Source organism: Eretmochelys imbricata, chromosome 6, assembly GCF_965152235.1.
Source record: "Eretmochelys imbricata isolate rEreImb1 chromosome 6, rEreImb1.hap1, whole genome shotgun sequence".
Taxonomy (NCBI): Eukaryota; Metazoa; Chordata; order Testudines; family Cheloniidae; genus Eretmochelys; species Eretmochelys imbricata.
The window spans coordinates 86,526,451-86,548,921 of NC_135577.1; the positions used below are offsets into that span (position 1 = coordinate 86,526,451).

The 22,471-nt window shown below is 42.9% G+C and overlaps 1 protein-coding gene across 2 annotated transcripts; it reads left to right on the forward strand.

The window, feature by feature from the left end:
• Window positions 1-1,981: 1,981 nt before the first annotated feature.
• Window positions 1,982-18,666, forward strand: PSMA6 (proteasome 20S subunit alpha 6). 2 transcript variants are annotated; one of them, XM_077819053.1, is made up of 7 exons: window positions 1,982-2,342; window positions 6,793-6,887; window positions 8,450-8,531; window positions 8,857-9,012; window positions 10,795-10,973; window positions 14,200-14,294; window positions 18,466-18,666. In XM_077819053.1, exons 1-7 carry the CDS (start codon window positions 1,997-1,999, stop codon window positions 18,521-18,523), a joined length of 1,011 nt encoding a protein of 336 aa, XP_077675179.1. In that variant the 5' UTR covers window positions 1,982-1,996; the 3' UTR covers window positions 18,524-18,666. The 2 variants fall into 2 exon arrangements, with proteins under 2 accessions (XP_077675179.1, XP_077675181.1); XM_077819055.1 differs by having other exon boundaries at window positions 2,122-2,338.
• Window positions 18,667-22,471: the final 3,805 nt, after the last annotated feature.

Here is a 22,471-nt window from a genome sequence, read left to right on the forward strand (position 1 = left end):
GAATCTCAACTTTCATTTTGAAAAAGTTTCTAGCCCTCATGATTATAGAGTAAAAGCTTGAAATTGTGAACTCTAAAGTCTCAAACATACCAAAAAAAAAAAAAAAACCAACAACCCAGAAAGCAAATAAAAAGAGCCCATATATTATTTTTAAAATGTAAGATTTTTGAAACCAATCTTGGCTTTTTAGGAACCTATCTAATGATTTTTGATTGCTTGGGCTAGATAATACTGCTTCAGAGACAGAGGCCTGGAATGTGTTAAAAGTACATCTCAAAACCCTTTCAAGGTCAAAGGTGTTTGGTGTATTTGGAGAAGCATCCTTTTTTTATTTAAGGTGTATTTTTTAAGGTAATAAGTCAGAGGTGGGCAAACTATGGCCCGCGGGACCCTCCTGCCCGGCCCCTGAGCCCCTGACCTGGGAGGCTCACCCCCAGTCCCTGCCCCGCTGTTCCCCCTCCCCCGCAGCCTCAGCTCATTGCACTGCCGGCGCAATGCTCTGGGCAGCGCAGCGGGGCTGCGAGCTCCTGGGGCAGCGCAGCTGCAGAGCCCAGCCTGATCCAGTGCTCTGTGCTGCACGGTAAAGGGGCAGGGAGCAGGGCAGGTTGGATAGAGGGCAGGGAAGTTCGGGGGAGTGGTCTGGGGGCGGTCAGAGGGCGGGGAACAGAGGGGTTGAATGGGGGCAGGGGTCGGGGGCAGTCAGGAATTGGGGGGGTTGGATGGGGCAGTGGGGGGCAGTCAGGGGAAAGGGAGAAGGGGTGGTTGGATGGGGCAGGAGTCCCAGGGAGGCAGTAAGGAAGGAAAGGGGGAGTTGGATGGGGCGGCAGGGGTGCAGTCTGGCGCAGGAGTTCCGGGGGCAGTCAGGGGACAGAGAGAAGGGGTGGTTGGATGGGGAAGGGGTCCCAGGGGGGGCCGTCAGGGAACAGTGGGGGTTGGATGGGGCAGGAGCCCGGGGGCGGCTATCAGGGGGCAAGACGTGTCAGGGGGGGGCGGATGGAGGGGCTGGGCCACGTCCCCCTCCCTTAACCGGCCCTCCATACAATTTTCGAAACCCGATGCGGCCCTCGGGCCAAAAAGTTTGCCCACCCCTGTAATAAGTGTAGCTGTAGCTATATTTGTGGCTACCCCTGGGAGGGAGAAGAGGTGGTCTGTTTGCAAAGATCCACCCACTTTTATAGTTAGAACAACATGTTCACAGTGGAAGTAGAATGGATCGAGGGTCATGCAACTTCCCAAACTGCTTTTCTCCACCTTGGGAGGGCCAGCATCCCAACTTGGCCTAGTTCAGGATTTTCCAAATTGTATACCACTGGTTGTATATTAGTTTGATGTTCCAGCCATCTGCTTCACACCAGTTCTTTTGGAAGGGGTAGGTGAACCAACATGAGAGCTGCAGGCCTGATCTGTCACACAGTGCTCCTACAATGTAGGAACCGCACACTGGGGACATCTGCGTGGCCACTCTGTGAATCTTCAATATGCAACAGGGGCTGGGTGGCGGCGATAACTGCAACGGTGCAATCTTCTCCCGAGTCTGAGGACAGCTGGATTTGTTGGCCCTCAGTTTCTGAGACAGCCTTGCCCAGGTGAACACTGGTGTCCCACGCCTCATTGGCGAATTACATCATTAAACTTTTAAATATTGCAGCTTCCCAGCCAGTGGCCTGATGTGAACAGGTGGCGATGCTCCAACACCCAGGACAGGCTAGGTTAGACAGTGCTGGCAGGAGGGGATGTTGCTGGTCACCCCCAGCCCTAACAGCGCCACCACCAAAGGGTGCAGCCCCCCGGCGTGCCCTGTGCGCTTGGGGCAGGTGCAAAGGTCACAGCGACCCCCTGCCTGGGCAGGCAAGCGACAGCACCTCCAACACCTTGGAAAGAGGCCAGTAGAGCGCCTGCGCAGTGAAGGGCCGCTACCTCTCGTTTCGTTTGCATGCTCAGTATCAAAAGACCTCACGCTCCTGCGTCTGCGCAGTAGGCGGGGGTTTGTAGCTGCATGGGGGGAGGGCAGGCTGTTGATTACACGCATGCGCAGAGGAGCGGACGCGTGCTGTCGAAGCGTGTCGCGACTATACGCGAGCTAGTGGCTCCTCGGCCCTGGCTCATCGATGGTGTGTTATTTGCGCCTGCGCAGAGGAGCACGTGCCCGCGTGCCCCGGAAGCACTCCCTGTCCCAGAGCGGCTCCCAGACTCAGGCTGGTGGGAACGGGCCTTGCACGCTGCGTTACCGGCCGGTCTCCTGCGCCGCTGCCGCCTTCCCTCCGCCATGTCCCGAGGTTCCAGCGCCGGCTTCGACCGCCACATCACTATCTTCTCCCCCGAGGGCCGCCTCTACCAAGTAGGTGAGTGTCCGGCATGGCAGCCGCCGACCTGCCCCGTCATGGTGCGGGCCGGGCCCTTGCCCCGGGCCTGGGCCCGCCCGGCTCCCGGGGCCCGCCCGTGCTTGTTGCTCCGGGGGCGCTCGGGTCTGACGCTGCCGAGATTGGGGAGACGCTGCCGCCGTTTCTCGGGGGGCGGCGAGGGGGGTTGCCACAGGGGCGGTGTCCCAGCGCGGCCTGCACCGTCATGGGGGGCGGGAGCTCAGCATGGCCCTCCCCCCACCACCGCTCCTGGGGGGTGGGAGGCTGCAACGCGCTCCTCGAGCTACCCCTACGCACAGCTAGCGCGGGAGCGTAACCAGCCACCCAAAGTGCTTGCAGTCCCTCCCATCTTGGGGCCACCTGTAAATTTTATAAGCATACTCTCTACTCCATTAATGAAAATATTGAATAGTGCTGGATGCAGGACAGACCACTGTGGGACCCCCCTAGATAACGTTCCCCCAGTTTGACAGCAAACCATGGATCGTTGCATCTGATGAAGTGGGTTTTAGCCCATAAAAGCTTATGCCCAGATAAATTTGTTAGTCTCTAAGTACTAACAAGTACTACTTGTTTATTCTTTGGATAGTTTTCTCAGTTGTGTGTCCACATTATTGAAGTTTTAATCTGGACCACATTTCCCTAGTTTGCTTATGAGAATGTCATAGGGGACTGTGTCAAGAACCTTACTACAATTAGGATATATCATTCTCCCGCTTCTCCACTAGGTCAGTAAACCTGTCAAAGAAGGAAAATAGGTTGGCTTGATCTTGACAAATCCATGCTAATCATTACTTTAAACCCTATTCTCCAAATGCATATAAATTGATTGTTTAATAATTTGTTCCAGTATCTTTCCAGGTATAGAAGTTAGGTTGACTGCTCTATAATTCCCTTAAAGTAATAAAAATAAATGGAGAATTTAGCATTCTAGGTTTGCTACATGATTACCTGAAGTAGTTGGGGGAAGGGAAGTAATGGAATGTGACTGGCTGCTCAAAAATAATATTCTTAATTAATCAGTTTTCAGGTTGACTCTTTGCTTTCTTGGGTGGCCCATGAATGTTTGTTAGTTCCAAACACTTTTGTTGGCTGCCATACTAATAAAAAAAATGCAAACCACTGATTCGTGTAATGCTAGACTGTCCAGATACTTTTCATTGTGAAAGTGTTCTCAGATGTGCATTATCTTACTAGCAAACTTCTTATGTATTAGGGAGAATTGGGTAGTCTCTGGAATTCATTGCCAAGTCAAAAAGATTCTCTCTACTTTAGCATGTACACAATTATTTCCTGCAGTTATTATACTCTCAACCTTACACAGTCCCCATCTCTCCAGGTAGAGAACTGGATTAGATGGGAGCACTGTTCTTAGGATCTAACTGTAATAGCACCTTCACGGGCTTGAAGCGTGGTGGTTGTATATGTTTATGCTTCTGAAATATTCTTAGCCTCCCACCATCCAGGGGATCAGAAACTTGGGAATTGACATGGCAGTGCAACGCTCTCTCACTTGCCATACCCAAATTAGTCAAATGCTAGAAAAAACTGTGGTTCTGCATAAATAAAAAATAAAATAATAAAATAATAAAATAAATAATAAATAAATAATAAAATAAAATAAAATAAATAAAAAAAAATAAAAAAAAATACTGTTGCTGTGTAATAACTGAATTGGGACAATCTGAAAATAAAACTGTTTAATTTAGGATATAGATTTAACATAGGGACAAACAAATCAGTATGTGTAGTACAGTAAGGCTTTTTTCCCCTCCCACTTTAGTCCCTTATAAATTCAAGTTGCTTAATATAATTATTCAAAATATACTTTAGTTTGCTAAATTAAATGTTGAAAACAATTGGGTAGCACATTGAATGTGACTGCGTGTGCTATAGGGAAGAGCTGACTTTAGGAAGAACTTTGTCTTTTACTTCCCAAAGCTGAGAAACTTGCTGCTGAAATGATGCATGGGTGCTTGGAGAAGGCAACAGTTCTTTTCAGAAGCACCCCTTGTTGCTGTTAACTTGCCTCAGTACTGGCATTCCTGTGTCTTCTATTGTGTCAGCTTTACAAAGAGGAGGTTTCTTTCAAGTAGAATTTGTTGCATAGGTGTGCCTCAATTTCCCCTTTTCCCATTGTTGCGAAGTTCTGCATGCTGTGCAGAGCCTGCTGCAGTTTGAATACATATGCACAGTACCACTGAAATGCTGAAGGATGAAAGTCTGTATAAATGTCAAATACAGTACAGACTCATTTATCCGCTAATCTGCTTAACGCGCGGTAGTGCCATGCCTCCCAGTGCTACCTATTTAACACGTGGGACTCATTAACATGCGGTTCAGGAACTTGCTATGTAGCGCTACAGATTTCCTCACTAATTCACTGACAGAGATCGATGAAGTGCGGAGCGGAAACGTGTTGTACATCTTTACAGATATTGGTAAAGACTTATCATGCATGCTTAGTCATTGTCACAGAGAGATATATAGTAATATATATACACACACTACATTAGAAAATTTTAACCGTAGGCCTAATATAATGGTAGAGGGCAAGCATCAGCATTCCTACACTGTAGTAGAAAAGCTAGCTGCAATAGATAGAGTAAATAGTGGAGAAACCTAAGCCGAAATTTCAAAAGATACTGGGATTGCCGAACCTTCTGAGGAGGACTAAAAAACTGATCTAAACTGGACGGCTTTGTACAAAATATCGATTCTGCTATGGGGCTTAAGCGAAAACGTGTGCGCTATTCAGCAAAACCAACAGACAAAGCCATGCACACGTGGTTTGCTCAGGAAAGGCTGAAAGGAATGCCGCTAAGTGGGCCAATTCTTCAATCCCAAGTGACAAAATTTGGAAATTTAACAGGGGATGAATCCTTCCAAGCCAGCAAGGGGTTTATAAGTCATTTTAAAAAGCGTCATGGCATAGCGCAAGTATTGATTTTTGGAGAAAGCCAATGAATCAGCCGTGAACGCATTTCATCTGCGGTGAATGATAGACTTCATAAGAAAAAAAAAAAAAGCGCGAGACAAAAAGAGCACTAAACTGCTTTTTTTCCCTAAGGGAATCAGACACTTTTTTCAGCATGGCCCTCTTAACCCGCGGTCCGTTAACACGCGGTCGTGACGGCTTGACTCCCAACATCTGTGCATAAACGGGTCTGTACTGTACTATTGCAATAAAATTACTTAATTGGGACAAGTTAAATTGCAACAAAGGCTTTCTTCGGATATCTCCCTGGAAACTGAGGTAGCGTAATTTATAATGAATGCTTAATCAGAACATTATTAGCATAAATTTTGTTTACTAGTTATAAATTTACCTAGTGCCAAATAGTTTAGTAGTTGATAATTAGGTGTTATGTAAATATGAATTTATAAGCTCTCATCTTTTAATACACAAGTTACCAAATAAAATCATGGGGAACTTACTTGTTAAGTGCTTAGGAGGCCATAGTCAACAGCAGTGTGGTTTAAGAGATGGAGCCAAATAATTCTAGATAATTGGACTTACAACTTCAGTTGTCGGTTTCTTCTATATAAATAAAATAATAAAATTCTTTTGGGGAATAAAGTCATTAATGCGATGTTAAGATCCAGAAAATGTTGAGGGACTGCTGAAAGCTCAACCTTTATTTCTGGGCCCCTTGTGATTTTCTTGTTATATGGTCTCTGTCACAAATGGTTTGTTGATTAAGTGCTGTGTATGTAATATAACAAACAGGAATTGCGTATTCATTCTTACAGTAAATTACAGTACAGACTTGTTTTGATTTAATTTTAAGTCTGAATATCTAATCCAGTGGCTTTAAAATTATAACCATTTAGTTTCTTCAAGTGGAAAGGTTTTTAACTTCAGTTTTTTACATAGCTTCAAAGTTAATGTTTTAACATTGAGCCATTTCAGTCAACCACTGAACTGCTTTTCCTTTATTTGGCTTGTTTTGCAGGTCTTGCTGAGACTTAAAAATCAAGCCAGGCATGAGTACTTGGCACTGTAGTGTAGCTTACTATATAAAGTTTATAAGAAATTTTATTTTATACGCTATATTTAACATAACATCTTGAAGGTGGTAAAGTTAAGGTTGAACTTTCAAACTTAAATCTGTATTTCCTGACTTGACTACCTGATTATTTTTTTTATTAAACCTTAATGTTGCTTGTCTGCCCTCTGGCAGGGACGCAGAATTTCTTGTTTCAAATTTTAAAAGGGAGAGCAACAACGTCTAATACTGTTCAGCACTCTAATTGAGCAGAGGAGAGTCAAGCTCGGTATATTTGTCCATTGGGACAAGCTGTTGCAAACAGAGGGCTTGGTCCCCAGTGGGATATATGTGTGTGGTGGGCTTGCAGGCTCTGCCCCCAAATATGATATTAGTGGCAATGGTACAAGTATTTCTGATTATATTTATATGTATCTTTCTAGAATATGCTTTTAAGGCTATAAACCAGGGTGGCCTTACATCAGTAGCTGTTCGTGGGAAAGATTGTGCAGTAATTGTAACACAGAAGAAAGTACCTGTAAGTAGAACAAACACACACAACCCTATTTCTGGAATGCAAATAGCAAATTTAGTGAAATTATCAGCCATGTGTCTGTGAATCAAACCAGTGGTTTTCAAACTGCAAGTCGCAACCCAGTACTGGTCACAGCGGCTCTGGTCAACACCACAGTCCAGGCCGTTAAAAGTCCAATCAGTGGTGCTGCCCGGCTAAGGCAGGCTAGTCCCTACCTGTTCTGACGCTGCGCCCTGGAGCGGGGGGGCCACAGGGCTCCGTGTGCTGCCGTGAGCACCAAATCCACACTCCCATTAATCGGGAACTGGCCAATGGGACCTGGGGAGGGTGGTGCCTATGAGCTGGACCAGCTGCTGGCCACTTCCAGGGCGCAGTGCGGTCTGCAATGCCAGGACAGGCAGGAAGCCTGCCTTAGCACCCTTGCTGCGCTGCTGACCGGGAGCCGCCTGAGGTAAGCCCGTGCCCAAATCCCGCACTCCAACCCCAGCCCTGAGGGCCCCCCCCAACCTGGAGCCCCCTCCTGTACCCCAAACCCCTCATCCCTGGCCCCACCCCAGAGCCCTGATCCTCTCCTGCACCCTAACCTCCTGCCCCCGTTCTGTTGGGTCGCGGGCATCCGTTTTCTTCAACTAGGTCGCCAGAAAAAGAAGTGTGAAAACCACTGAATTAAACCATACCAGTTTGCCATTATGCCTGCCCTGACTTGCCTTCCTTTTGCTGCTCAAGCGTCTTCTCAGCACCCAATGCCACACCATATAGTTCCGTTATTGCAAAGCCCTGGGCCACCTGAGAATACATCTGTCTTTGAGGTGTAGGACTGTTTACCTGTGCATTTTTCCCAGTTCTGCTGTTCTGAAACCTTACCTGTAAAGCACTGTTTCAGTAAATGTCTGTCAGCACATTGGATGGAGTGACACAGCAATGCTGAGGAAGAGACGCAGGCAAAAATTTAACTCCTAATTTGAAGAGCAGCAAACATACTAGGGGTTACTAAATCTTTGTCTAGGGATCTTCAAAATTGTCCTGGGGAAGAGGTGTCCATCTTCCTCCATTGCACCTCAGTGACTAATCTTTGATGGGGTCCCCTTCTTCCTTTGCTACCTGTTTATGACTGATCACTGGAACATAGTAGTAGAAATTCTTCCCACATTTCTGCAGAACAAGATACTAGGAACTTATAGTGGAAATTCAGCAACTCTTTGCAAATGCAGTGTGATGTTGGAACTTTCCCCCCTCTTTCCAAGCTGATAGTAGAGTGCTTGGAAGACCGTTTCCACTGTAATTTTCTGATTTCTGCCTCTTGTTGGCCTGAGGGCAGGTCTACACTTAAAATGCTGCATTGATGCAGCTGCACCACTTAAGTGAAGACACTCCTACACTGACGGGAGAAGCTTTCCCATCAACACAGCACTGTTTGCATGGGGAGGTTATGGTCGGTATAACTGCATTGCTCAGGGGTGATGTTTTTCCCCTGTAGCGTAGACCTGGCCTCAGTGATCTGGTAATAATATATGGGTAAAGGACTATTGTTTCTTTTAAATTATTTCAGTATTTTTGTCTATTAGGACAAGTTATTGGATTCCAGCACAGTGACTCATTTATTCAGAATTACTGAAACTATTGGATGTGTAATGACAGGAATGACAGGTAATTAATTTACCTTCTGTTTAAATATCCAAATTTTTAAAATACTTTTTTCTTTTATTACTTCATTTCATGTTATGTTGATGTTTGCAAACTCCTGTAATCCAAAATTGGAGATGAGGCTTAAGAGATTTGCTATTTACAAACTGACAATTTATTTAAATAAATTTAGCACAGTGGGATCTTCCAGGATGGAGATCAGATTATTACTATCAACAGCATATCCAGCAATTCAATGTGGTGTGTTTTCAAGAACTTTCTCTAAACATTTTTTTAGTGGAAGTAGTGCTTACTTTAGTGGAAGTAAATATTTTGTCTTTTATATTAGCTGACAGCAGGTCTCAGGTTCAGAGAGCCCGCTACGAGGCTGCTAACTGGAAATACAAGTATGGCTATGAGATCCCAGTGGACATGCTGTGTAAAAGGATTGCAGATATTTCTCAGGTCTACACACAAAATGCTGAAATGAGGCCTCTTGGTTGCTGTAAGTATAGTAAAGTGTACCAAATTGATAAATCTAAGATACAGATTTTTTTAAATTAAACATATGGGAACAAATTCTAACCAACTTTTCTAGATATGTAAATGATATGGGCATAATGTAAAGAGTAGTGGTGACTAATGGTTAAAACAGGTGTTGGCATCTGGACTGTGGGATTATGTTGCTGTTTCTTCAGTTGACTCGCCATATGAACTCAGGCAAACCATTTCACTTTGAGGAAGCCTAATTTAGTCAAAAAATGCTGTTGCAAGGAGGAGAAATGTTTTGGGAAACCTGCCTGCTCTCCTAGTGGGCTGCTTGCAGTCTGGGTTCCAGGGTCCATAGCTCCAGAGAGTAGCCCTTCCTTCAGGGATCCTGAAGTATCTGACTCCCTCACATGTAGCAGGGAGCCTAGCAGCCCCTGGGACTTCTAGGCTCCCAGCTGTGTGGCAGGAAGGGCACCAGAGCGTGGAGCCTAGAAACCCTGAGTGTCTTGCTGTAAGTGTAGCCCCACCAGGCTAGGGCTTCCAGTCTCCCTGCTTGGACCTGGGAGCCTCACCTCTATCTGGGACTGGGCTTCCAACTCCATAGTGGGGAGCCCGGAAGCCTAGAGAACCCAGCTCCAGCAGGGGCTCTAAGGGGGTTCTAGGATCCCTTCCACAGAGCTTGGAAATCCTGGGACTGGCTTACAGGGTCTGCAGCCCTCAAAAGTAGCCCCAACATGCAGACTTCCCTGGGGCCAGGGAGCAGAGCTGCAGACACTGGGAGCACTAGCAGAAGCTCAATTAAGTTTACATTCTTGTCAGTTTCACAAATTTTGTTCAGAAACACGGTCTTTTGGTGTTTCTGAAAGAAGTTTCTTGGTTTTGCTGAGAAATTTTGGCAAATTTGGTTTCATTCCTATGCGAAATAACCCCAATTTTAAAAAAACCTGAAAATTAGTGCAGACCAAAAATACAAGTTTCAGCCAGCTCTATTTATGGTGCTTAATCTGCTCAGAGTGTTCTGAGGTTTTAATTTACTGTTTTAAAATTGCATATTGAATGTATATACAATGGTAAATCTCAACTCCGCATCTGTTTATTACTTGTACTTAGCACATGCATAAAATTAGTAGTTCAAAGATCTTAAATCTGCACTGGTAAAGTCAGATGAGCATCTAAGATCTACAAGTTTAATTGTCTTTGAAGTTCTTTCTTTTCCTTCACTTTTTTAAATCTATGAAATTAAATAGAAATGTAATGCAGTGTGAGGCAATATTGTAAAGTTAAAATGTCAGTCAAAAATGTACAAGTTAAGGTTCCAGTGCTTTCATTAACTTGACTATGCAACGTATTTGTAAGATTTCCTATTTTTTTTCCAGGTTAAATGTATGATTAAATTTATGACATTCTACAAAAAAAAAATAGTACAGGATGTGCTCTGCGGCTGACTTTTTAACCTTGTTACTGGCACCTTAACTTCTGTATTACCTGACCTTGTGGGTCTCTTGCAAAGTCAACACTGCATTGAATGAATGGTTTGTTTTGTGTGAGATAAAAACCTGGTTTGGTCTAAAATGAGGTACAGTTCCTAGAAATGAGGTGCAATTGAGCAGTATGTCACCTTAGTGATAAAGGGGAAATGTGAACCTCAGAATAATGGGGCTAGGTCCAAAAGGGTATTTAACTGTGCACTGTCCCGGTTCATACTAGAGGAGAGTCTACGTTCTAAAAATCAGAATCCCCAATCACATGGCACTTTGGTTATATCAAAAATTAAAATGTAAAGTTATTTTATTTATAGGCATGATACTGATTGGTATTGATGAAGAACATGGCCCTCAGGTATACAAGTGTGATCCTGCAGGTTACTATTGTGGGTTCAAGGCCACAGCTGCAGGAGTCAAACAAACAGAGTCAACCAGCTTTCTTGAAAAGAAAGTGAAGAAGAAATATGACTGGACGTTTGAACAGACAGTAGAGGTAAGCCAGTAGGGGAAAATCAAACTGAGCCAAAAGCGCTCTACTGCCTGTAGTGCTTGTGTAAAGGGATATGATGCAAAGAAGTGTTTCCTCCTTTTGTTAGGTGCATTTTTTAATCAGTGTTTCATAAGGCTGTTCATATGCCCAGATGTCCCACCAGTGTATCAAAGATTCCTTGTAAAACACAAAAGTCGTACACATTGACATTAGAATGTTGTATTAGATGGCTTGCCACCATTTGCCCTCCAATATCTATATATAGTTGGCTTTGCCTTAAGGATTTTCTCAGTGTTATTGTTTAGTTGTTGGATGTGTAATATTTTCCTTCCTTGTAAACTGACAAAAGCAGTGAAATCTAGTTTTGTTCCACCCTTCAAGCTCTTTTGACTATAGACAGTCTGTTTTTCCTTTTAGAAATAGGGTTCTTATATTAGCACAAACTGAACTAAAGTCATTTACTTGTTATCAGCTTTCAGTGCTCCTGGCCTGTTACTGCAAAGTCGTCATTGCCATTTTAAGTGTGGTGGTTGCTCAGGATCCTGCATTGTGGAAGCCAGGAAATCCTGTCATCAGTTTGTAGTTGTCATATTGGATTTGCTGTCTGAGGAGCAAGTCACTGAAGATGGTTTTGAAGGCTTTTAAACCAACCTGCATGCTAGAAAGCACTTTAAAATAGGAGGTTACTATATTCTGGGAGGTTATGTAGCACCAGTGCTGACAGTTGGTGTTGTGGTGAGTGCAGATGCTTTTTGCAGCTGCAATGCTAGAATCATCTTGGTCAAGGATGCATCTCCTCTAATGGAGATGTATATCCATAGGGCTACCAGTAGAAGCCTTGATAGGAAGATAGTGACTTCCTGATCCTCCATATTTGGCCTGTTAGAGGGGCAAGGTACTAAAAGTGCAGTTATGCCAGAGATTATAGTGCTATTTTCAGTGAGGGAAGTGGTGAGTTTACTATGCATTTTAGGGCAGATTTTAAAATTACTTTCTGTAAGTCAGTTGAGGGTGTGCATGTGTGTGGGGGTTCCAGTTGTATTTTTCTTTCCTCTGAAACTGACCACAAAACAAGTAGCTCCTAAAAATAAGTTATGGAAGCTAATATGTCCCCATTGAACATCAGTCCCACTGCACTCTGATTTCTTGTACATGGATACTATTTATCCTGCTTTTCCACTGAAGGAAAGATGAAGGGCCAGGAAATCACCATGATCCTAGTACTACAGAGTGTGGCTGGGTATAGTAATGCACTGACTGACTCCTGTGATACTCCATTCAGCAATTGTATGCCTGTTATTGCATGCCTGTTATTGCATATGTGTACATGTAGTAAGTATAATGCCAGCTATTATGGAAATCATCATTCAAGACACAGCCTTAATATGTAAACACTATCTTGTGTAAATTTTCCTTACTGTTTCAGCTAAACATAAGAGATTTGAGTTTAAACAATCCTCTTCATGATCCATCTATTTCTCCTATCTGATCTTGTGATACACCAAACACTGCAGTCACAAACTATAATAACCTTAAAATAAAATCCTCCACTGCAGGATTCAACAGGAGATGGCTTATTTAAATACAGATACATGTTTAGAAATGGAATTGAGAAGTTTAGCTAAATTGTTACGGTTTTTCTTCAAGTCTGCTCTACTGTGTAAGCTTTTAAAAAGCTTTGTTAGCATTAGAACATGTTAACACTTTGCTTATATTCAGTTACAAATTTCAGCCTTATAGGGACAATTAAACAGTCATAATTTTAACACCTAAAATTATTAGAGCTGAAAACTGGGGTTTTCAAAAGAGCATTAAGGGTGTTAGTTCAATGTGAGATGAATACCTAACTCCTTCAGACTCTTGAGTATCCCATCCAAAATAGTTGTCTCAAAAATAAAAATTATTTTGCCATTGTTTGCTGGCTTCTTGTGTATCACTCACATTGGGCAATTGAAGTAGATTGACTAGGAATAGACTCAGTTTCATGTTCTGTTTTTAATGCATAGCACTGCAATGTTTTGGAAGCAAATGCTTGAAAGGAATGTTTAAATGCAAATAAGTTCCAGTTCCAATCAATTCATAGAAACACTTCTATTGGTGTCCTTTTTTTAATTTTGTAAAAATATCTTCACAAGCCTATATTTTGGGCCTATGTTGACCCCATTAAATGTTCCTTTTAAAATTTGAGTCAGCCATGATAAGTGACTCTGCTGAGCAAAACCAAGAAACCTGATGGCATCTTCATGCTTTTCCAGGATCCTAGTGAAAGCCTTTAAGTGATGTGTGTTTGATTTAAAAGATTCTTTCATAATCTGGCTTCTACTGGACCCTGTAATGAAGGCATAATACTACTACAACACATCAGTTTAGTGTTTCAGAAATTATTGCATTTCTATTTATTTTTCAGTTTAAATAACAAGATGATGCCTATCCAAGGCTCTAGTCACCCTAATGCACCATTAACAATACAATTAGATATCAGCAACATAAAAATCAATTCAGCCAGCTAGCCATCTACAAAAGATCTTTTCTGTCCCTTCATTGTTATGAGAAGCCTCAACATTACAGTTATGACTTCAGTGCAGGATTAAGTATGGAAAGAGGTTGAGAGAGAACACTTGTAACACATACCTTGGATAATTAGTAAAAACAGAAAAGGTGGTAATCATGGTTAAGTGCAGTATTTCTTCCCCAATATGAGGGCATGTTATAAAAAAAATCATAATGAAATAGAAACTGCACAAGTGACTTGTGTATCTGTTTGTGAAAAGCATGGTGGTGATTCCAAGTCCTCAAAAAAAAAAAAAAAAGCCACCAATAAACCACGAAGGTAAAACTGGCTTGTAATTAAGATGTCTAGATTGTTTTCGGTTTTTTTGTTGGTGGTAAATGTGTTCTATTTCCAGCTCAAATCAAAAGATTTTAACCTTTGCATGGTAAACAACTTGTTGGATTTTTTAACCTTTGCATGGTAAACAACTTGTTGGATTTTCTTATCAGGAAATCCCAAGATACACTGATTATTAAGGGGGTCCTTATCTTGTAGATCATTTGCCTGGGGTGAAGAGAGAGAGCTGAATTTTGCAACAGGAGCAATTTATGTTTGAAAATTTGGGAGTATGTGGGGGAGAGATGGAGTGATTTAATTTGAAATTGAAAGGTGGTAGCTCTTGAAAATGTTTTGAGTGCTCTTTCTTCAGTATTTCTTTTATCTAACTTTTACTTTTAGACAGGTATAACTTGCCTGTCTACTGTTCTGTCCATTGATTTCAAACCTTCGGAACTAGAAGTTGGAGTAGTTACAGTTGAAAATCCTAAATTCAGGTAAGTTAAATTACTGTAGTGGAACTTGGTGTGCTTTCTGGGTTATGAATGGCTAATTTTAACTCCCTCCCTTCATAAAGGTAGATTAAAATATAGATGGAAATGAAGACATGGGGCGGGGAATGGCTTGCCACTTTCTAAATATTTGGGGTGTGGGGAGAGTTTGACTTCCTTTCAGATCACTTTTTGCAGTTGGGAACTGTGGTCCTACTTTAAGCTCTGACTAGACAGGAAGACTTTAAAAAAACAAACAAACATGTTTTTAAGCAGCACTTAATTAAAACATTAGCACCTAGTATAGGCTGGTACTGACTAGACATGGTCTACCATCCTCTTCCCTTTCCATTGACCATGATAACTAACATGTTCTAGAGGTGTTAAACCTTGTATATGCTAGGTGTTAAATGGTGTTTAACAACATAGCATCATAGAAATGTAGGGCTGGATGGGACCGTGAGAAGTCATCTTGTCCATCCTTCTCCTTCCATTCCCCCACCCCTCCATGCTGAAGCCTAGACACTATCCCTGACAGGTGTTTGGAGGCTTTTAAGAATAGGCTGGAAGATGATGGGGATTCTGTAACCTCTCTTGGAAGCCTGGCCTATTGCTTATAGTTAGATTTTCCTAATAAGTAAGTTAGACCTCCCTTGCTGCAGATTAAACCAATTACTTTTTGTCCTACCTTCAGTGGACATGGAGAACAGCTGATCACCTTCCTCTTTATAACAGTGTAGTGAAGGGAGACTTACCAACACAGCACCTCCTGCTGGTCATCTGGGAATTAGCTCTTTTCCAGTGTACAGAGCTCCCTCTGCAGGCCAGTGTCTTGCTTGCCACTGGCCCCGTGTCCCTCCCAGATTCGAGTGCCCTTTACCTCAGGGTTCTGCCCACAGCAGTAACCCCCTTACTCTGGGTCGCCCCTCCCCGGGAACCCCCACCCTCTAAACCCATCTTGCCTCAGTGGCTACTGCCAGTCATCATCTAGACCCCGCTCACTGGGGCAAACTGCAGTCTGTAATGACCACTCATCATTGGCAAGGGGCTAACCCCAGCCTGCACATCTGCAACCCCAATAACTGTGTAGGCCGTCACCAAGGCCTGCAGCCTGGAGGTTTACCAGGCTCGAGCTCCCTTGCCCTATTCCCCAGCACTGCTCCAGTTCTGGCCCACACCCCTCTTATCAGGGCCAGCTGGGCCCTAATTGAGCTGGCCACAGCTGTGGCTGCTACTCCAATCAGCCTAGCTTGGCTGTTTTAACCTCTGTTCTTCAGGAGTGGGGCAGCTGCCCCACCACAAACAGCCCTTAACCTATTTGAAGATTGTTATCAAAAACCCCTCAGTCTTCTTTTCTCAAGGCTAAAAATGCCCAGTTCTTTTGAAGTTTCCTCAGAGCTCAGGTTTTCGTGTTTGTTGCTCTACTCTAGGCTGTCCCAGTTTATCCACATCTTTCTTAGTGTGGTGCCCAGAATTGGACACACTACTCCAGCTAAGGTGTCACCAGAGCCTAATTGAATAGGACATTTACCTCCCGTGTCTTTTATATAAGACAATCCTGTTGATACACCCCAGAATACTAGCTTTTTTCATAAGTGCCTCACGTTATCAGCTCATATTCAGTTTGTGATCCACTATAATGCCCAGATCCTTTTGTGCAGTACTACTGCCTGGCCAGTCATTCCCCATTTTGTATATGTGCATTTGATTTTTTTTCATCCTAAGCGTAGTACTTTTCCCTTGTCTTTATTGAATTTCATCTTGTTGATTTAGACCAATTCTCGTCCAATTTGTTGAGGTTGCTTTGAATTCTAATCCTACCCTCAAAAGTGCTAGCAACCCCCTCCCGGCCTGGTTTCATCTGCAGATTTTTATAAGCACATTCTCCACTCCATTATCCAAGTAATTAATAAAATACTGAATATTGAACACAGTAATTGCAACGTGTTCACTAACATGCATTTTTTAAAAACACTTTTTCCTAATATAGAGAAGGTCTTTGAGTAAACCTTCTGAAGTAAATATCACTGAGATAACTCTTGCTCATTCTTGAAAAGTGGTGGTTAGGTTTATGGGTACATGCAACTTAAAATATAGATTAAATCAGTGTTAGCTGCACCTTTTTCCTCCTCTCGATCTTTGAGTATACCCCTCCAGTTTTGAGTCTCTTGCCTTTACCTGTTGGGGTGTTGGATCTTTTGTCTTCACCTAATCTGGGGTGGAATACTGTGATTTTACAGCACCTTTTGCACTAACCATGATTACTCAGCAGGCCAACTGGGTTGTGTGCCAGCAAGTCTTCCTTTCGGGAGCTGTGACCTCTGACCACTTGTGAACATGGGATCCAGATAGCTCTTTCAAAACAAATATTGTTTAATCTCAATAGTAGGAAGAAAGCATAGTAAGAGAACAGGGTTTTTAACACAAAAGGTCTACACGCATATTTATTTTAAATAAACTTAGGTAGGATGTAGCTTACCCCAAACTCTGCCCCCCTGGGTTGTGGATTCTGTCTACCCAGTTGATAAACCTACTAATTCCTTTGTTATCTTTGGTCCTTGAGCCTAGTCAGATTGGCTTGGCCATCTTTTGGGAGGGGTATCTGGGCAAGACTTCAACAGAGTTGGTTTTCTGCATTGTCCATTAAGAGTCAGTAACTGGGATTGTCTAGAGCTATTATCCACTTTCTGGTTGCGTGCACTGCTTGTATAAATGCTTTGTAATCATACTATGCAACAGAATAACAATCCCAAACGAAGACTCTTGAATCAAACTGCATCTCCCCCCTTGCTTCTGTCTTAATTGGTCATGTAAATTCGAGATCTTTAGTCATAGCTGTGTGCTAATCTGAATTTAGAACAGGGGGAAATATTTTTAATTTGAATGTAAGCTTTTTCTGTTATTTGGCTGGAAGCTAAGTTGTAGTACTGGTCGCTTCAGAATCCATGACTGAAGTAATCAGGAATAATGAACTTGGTTTATAAATTTTATGTAAACTTGGCCAAGCCCTACCTGAAAATATATATTTAAAAAAATTATGGATGGCTCTACCTCTGTCTGTTGGAACTTTTTTCCAAACATGCTTTAAAGACATCCCCTTTAAGGACACTGTACTCCATTGGCAAAGCCAGCAAGCTTGTAAACGCTACAGGCCAAATAGCTCCATATCAAGTTTCTTATGAAGTCATTTGAAGATGGCTACGTTAAAGGCTGCATTTAGAATCACTGGGGGCTTTAGTATATACCTAGGTTCAAGGAACACATTGGCTCTAGTTGTGAAACCAGTGGAACTTGTAAGCTCCCTAGATCAATTAGGTCTGGATTTATTTCTTTCTCTTCCTTTAAAATTGACATCATTGCAACCTTAAGGGGAAATATCAAATACAGAGTCCGGAACTTCCAAAAGGGATAGTTGTTTTCACAGCACTAACCTGGCCATGGTGTACATATATCTTCTGTTCATGTTTACTTAGTTAAATTTAATGTATTTGTTCTTTAATATTTAACCTGTGCAAGCATGGTGTAACATCAGTTGAGTGCTTGTTAATGCAATATTAAGGGTGAAATAATGCTGGCTTTTTGCATTTAATACATTTTAGGAAAACTAAATGCAAGTTAGCTCAGTGTTAAATGGCACAGAAGATTCCCTCCTAACAGGACACCTACTGCCATGCTCCCCTTTTTGCTGCTGCCATTCAGGGGCCCATGCTAAGGCTTTGCCCTTGTATTCCCTGACAGTGGGTGTGTATGCTGCGGGAGGTGGGACTTCCATATTTGGTCATAGCCATCCTTTCAAGAAAAGAGGGCCAGAATTTGAATCCCCTTTGGAGTAATGGTCCTACTGATTGCTTTGGACCACTCTTATTTTTTTTCCCCACCCCAGTACATCATAGTAGCTACCTCATCAGCTTTGCAAGGGTATTACTAATGACTATATAATGACCTGTTCTGTCCCACCACTGTCACCATTGCTCTCCAGGACCCTAGACTCTCTCCTGTTGGTTTTTCAAAAATAATCACCATGGCTCATTCATTGCTGTAGCAATTATTTTAAAAAGACAGAAGATGCAGCTGTACTACTTACATTTGTTTGTGGGGGCATTAAAGATGGAAGACAGTGGGTTAAGGGGAAGAATAAACAAAACTATTTCTGGAATGCTTTTTTTTCCCCCTTTAGGATCCTTACAGAAGCGGAGATTGATACGCACCTCGTAGCTCTAGCAGAGAGAGATTAACTAGTTTTCCTAGTCGCATTGACTGCTTCTGGCAAGGATGTTTGGTAAAAAGAAAACACTTATTAATGGCTCTGGATTATGGTTTGAAAATGGAATGTTATATGGTGTATTTTACTCTGTCCAAATAAAACAGGTTTTTGAAACCGTTTGGTGTTTGCTTTAATTTTCATACTTTGGTTAAAACAAGAGCTTGCTTTTTCAGTGTTGTGAAAACATAATTCAAAATATTTGATAGCTTGGAACACTTTTGCAGTAATTTGCCTCTTGCCTAATGGGTTCTTGAAGGAAAAAAGGTAATGAATTGATTCCCTAGGTTTGGCACAACTAACTTTTTGTGTCACTATTAACCCAAAATGCTTATTTTGGGCCATTAGTTCTGATTTTGTCTTGTAATATTTCTGTACGTTTCTGTAGTGCCATTCATTACAAACCTTTCATCGCTTCTGTAACCCAGTAACATAGTACCCTATTTTATAGATGGAAAATATGAAAACTGGAGAAGGTAAAATAACTTGCCCAAGTTCATACAGTGATACAGCAACGAAGCTGAGTCCATTCCTCAGCCATTTGACCACACTGTTTTCAAGATCACACTTTTTCTTCAGAATAGATGCTGAATATAACAAAGGACAGCACCCGCCACCACAACGTTAGGTTTAGCATCCCCACAGTTAGAACTTTCTGTTGGGGAAAAGTACATAAATCATTAGATTTTTCGATTGAATTTGGCTGATTTAAGCCAAACTCCTTAAACTTCCTGATTTAAGGTGTTGGGCAACTGTGATGCTTCCCAGGGGTATCCAGGGTTGTGAGGCACCTCCCTACAACCTTCCCTTACCTGAGGATGTCTTGTCTGTGTCTATTTTGGGTCAGTTTCCCAGCACCACCGCCAGCCTCTGGCAGCACAAGCACTGCCTCCCAGATTGCTCCAGGCTTTTTGTCTGTCTCTCTTTTAGCACACACCAACCCAAGTCCTCCAAGTGTCCCTCTGGAGCGCCCAGCCCCTGATCCACTGAACGCTCTCAGAACATCCAGATTCTGTGCTCCCAAAGGAATAATACATACCGACTTTCTAATTGCACCTCAGGATCAGCACTCCACTTAATTCAACATAGTGAAAACAAGAACTTGTTTATTAACAAAGATACATATGATAGCAAGTAAGATTGTGTAACCATTTTTTTCCAGTAAAACAATCACATGCTTTCCAAAGCATAAACTTAACTCACAAGACATTCCCCTGTCTCCTGTATACCCCAAATCTCTTTCTCAGCATGTTCAACGAGGCTGGCTGAGATTTTCCTTCCCTTGTCTTTCCAGTTCGAAGGATAACAGGAATACCTCCATACCGCCAGTTATACTTTACAAAAAATATGTTGTCTTTACTTGTCAACAGGATAACCCCTCTTGTTTTTTTTTTCTTGCAGCACTTCTAGTCTATTCATTAGCATTTGACTCAATCGGCAAATAAAATTCCATTGTGAGATACACAAGGGTCAACCACTGAGAGAAGTGTCTCCCACCTCCTGTCTGCAGAAATTTGTCTCAATACCCACAGAGTGACCTGCCTTTAACAACAAGGCGTTGCGTATACTGAACACTATGTTCTCACTCCTTATGCATTATCTGCACATACATCTCATGCTGATTATGATGACTAGTGACACACATTCTTTCAATAGAACCTTACATGACCTCTTTTGGTGAACCATAGGGATCCATGTATCTCTCCCCTCTTCCAGTTGGTATCAAGAGGTCCTTGGTCACAGCAATGTAGATACCATCAGAGCATCAGTTAGAGACTGGTAAAGTCTGAGACCAAGATTGTCTTTGGAAAGAGATTCACCCTCACTCCTCCAAAAGAACTGTCTTAAGGAGAAGGTTGAGAGGGGCAGAAACATCTTAAGATTTAAGGTGGGGACAAAATCCTCCTGGCTGTGGGGGAAGTTGTCTGAGCCACACAGGTGAGATGAGGAAGGCTGGGGGGGCAGGGAGGTGAGGGAAGTATGGGACCAAGAGTCCTGCTGTTGCTTGGAAGGATGAAAATCTACAGGGAAGAACCCCAATCTGATTTAACTTTGCTCCTAGACCCTGCCTGGCACCCCCACTTGGGTTCTCAACACCCCACAAGCATTTGTGGGATTTAGGAATCTCCCTGCCTCCCAGTTCTCCACAATCTCTTGGACGTAAAGGGTGACTTTGCTGTAACATAAGCATTTGGGATTCTCGACTTCCCTGGTCAGATGTAGAACCTTCTGCTCCTTGAACCAACAGATTTGCATCTTCTCCCACAGGTCACATGATGAGTGTTGCATGTGAGCTGTGAAAAGGAAAGACACTTACCTTAAAAATGAAATGATTGTATCACTGTGTTGTCTCTGTAGACTACCTGATTCTAGGTCATGGTTTTGTGTTGAGCAGAGCACCTACCTTGCTGAGCTTTGTTGGAAGTCAGGCCATTGAGACCAACCCTGCTATTGGTTAACCACATCCACCTGGTAAATGAAATGACAAGGTTTTACTTTTCCAGTAAGCATTCTTGCTATAGATTAGGTTTTTTTAAGAAGGTATGTGTTAGAAGAATAGCAGGGGGAACGCAGAGGTGGATTGTGTAGACAGGCTTCTTTATTGCAGTACTTGTTCCCCTCAACCCAATTGTTGAGTAAGCACTGAGTTAATCACATCACACTCTTTTATCTAAGTTAATATGTAAATACCTATGTTTACTACAACACCCCCAAAACCCTTATTTAGTAATGTGAATGCCCATATACTGAATAGAATTATCCCTGCCCCTGTTTACAGCATTATGCATATTATACAGACACTTTTATCTTGAAGGTACATTTCTTTGCAGTAATTGTAGCCACTAGTTCCCTTAATCAGCAGTTCACAGGGGAGGGAGAAAGGGGCCATGACCCTGAGCTTGTTTATGTAGCTGGGAAAGGAAGGGGTAGGGAAGAACTGTTTTACACAGAGTATCCTTTAGACACCCACATTCCTTCTGCAGCTGCAACGCTTATCAATCCTTAACAAGTAGAAGGGAAGGGAAAAGGATGGCAACTTATCTATCAAGTGGAGAAGTAGTGCTTGCCTGTGCCTTTACTCCCTAATATCATGCCAGCACACCAGCAGTTTCCCAGGTCTTTACTTAACCCTTACTTATCCCAGCACTCCCCCACTCTCTTCAAAGAAGAGCCCAGGTGCCCTTCCTTCCCGCACACTGGATGGCAGGGCACTCGGGCTGGAGGCCCTGGCTTCAGTTAGCCCGATACCTTGGTCCACCGGTCATGCTTCGGGGAGAGAGAGAAGGCTGGTCACAAGAGGGGTAAGCCGTTGAATTTACAAGCATGACTTGGGGAGAGAGGCTAGGGCAGCACATAATCTTAAGCACCCCACGAATACAATTAATACTACAATTAGTACGAATAACATCCCTACAACATGACTAATACAACTGAGAAGTGAATGAGTGTCCATTAAGCCTGTCCGAAGGGCACAGGCTACATCAGTCCAAGTACAATCAGCAGGCAGCTTAGTAGCTAGTTGGAAGGTATTCATTCCTCAAAGGGCCTGGGCTTCGAAGACCTGCGTTCGGCGTTGCTTGGCCTGAAGCTGCCCCTACAGTGTTCATGTGCTCATGTCAATATCATGAGCCCATTGAATATTTTCAGAGAAACAGGATGTTGTCCAAACCAGCTCGACCACTTGGAATGGAATTGGGTAATGCACTGGTTTGATTGTCCACAGCAATGAATTCCACAGATCCATTTGCGCACTAAAGTCCCGATGGCAGCATGTAGATTTGTGTAATTGTGCCAGATGCTGGCACTTCTATGCCAAAGTGTTATATTACAGAATTGTGCACGCTTCCTGCAGAACACTCCATACCCCATATACATTACACCCAATCGTTCACCCCTAGCACATGCCATTGGGTCTGCTCCT

Bases quoted from the DNA above. Each gene is read 5' to 3' on its own strand.
- PSMA6 (XM_077819053.1), top strand. From the start codon at position 1,997: ATGGGGGGAGGGCAGGCTGTTGATTACACGCATGCGCAGAGGAGCGGA. The intron at 2,343-6,792 runs GTGAGTGTCCGG...GTATCTTTCTAG, and splicing joins GGGCCGCCTCTACCAAGTAG to AATATGCTTTTAAGGCTATA. The intron at 8,532-8,856 runs GTAATTAATTTA...CTTTTATATTAG, and splicing joins TGTAATGACAGGAATGACAG to CTGACAGCAGGTCTCAGGTT.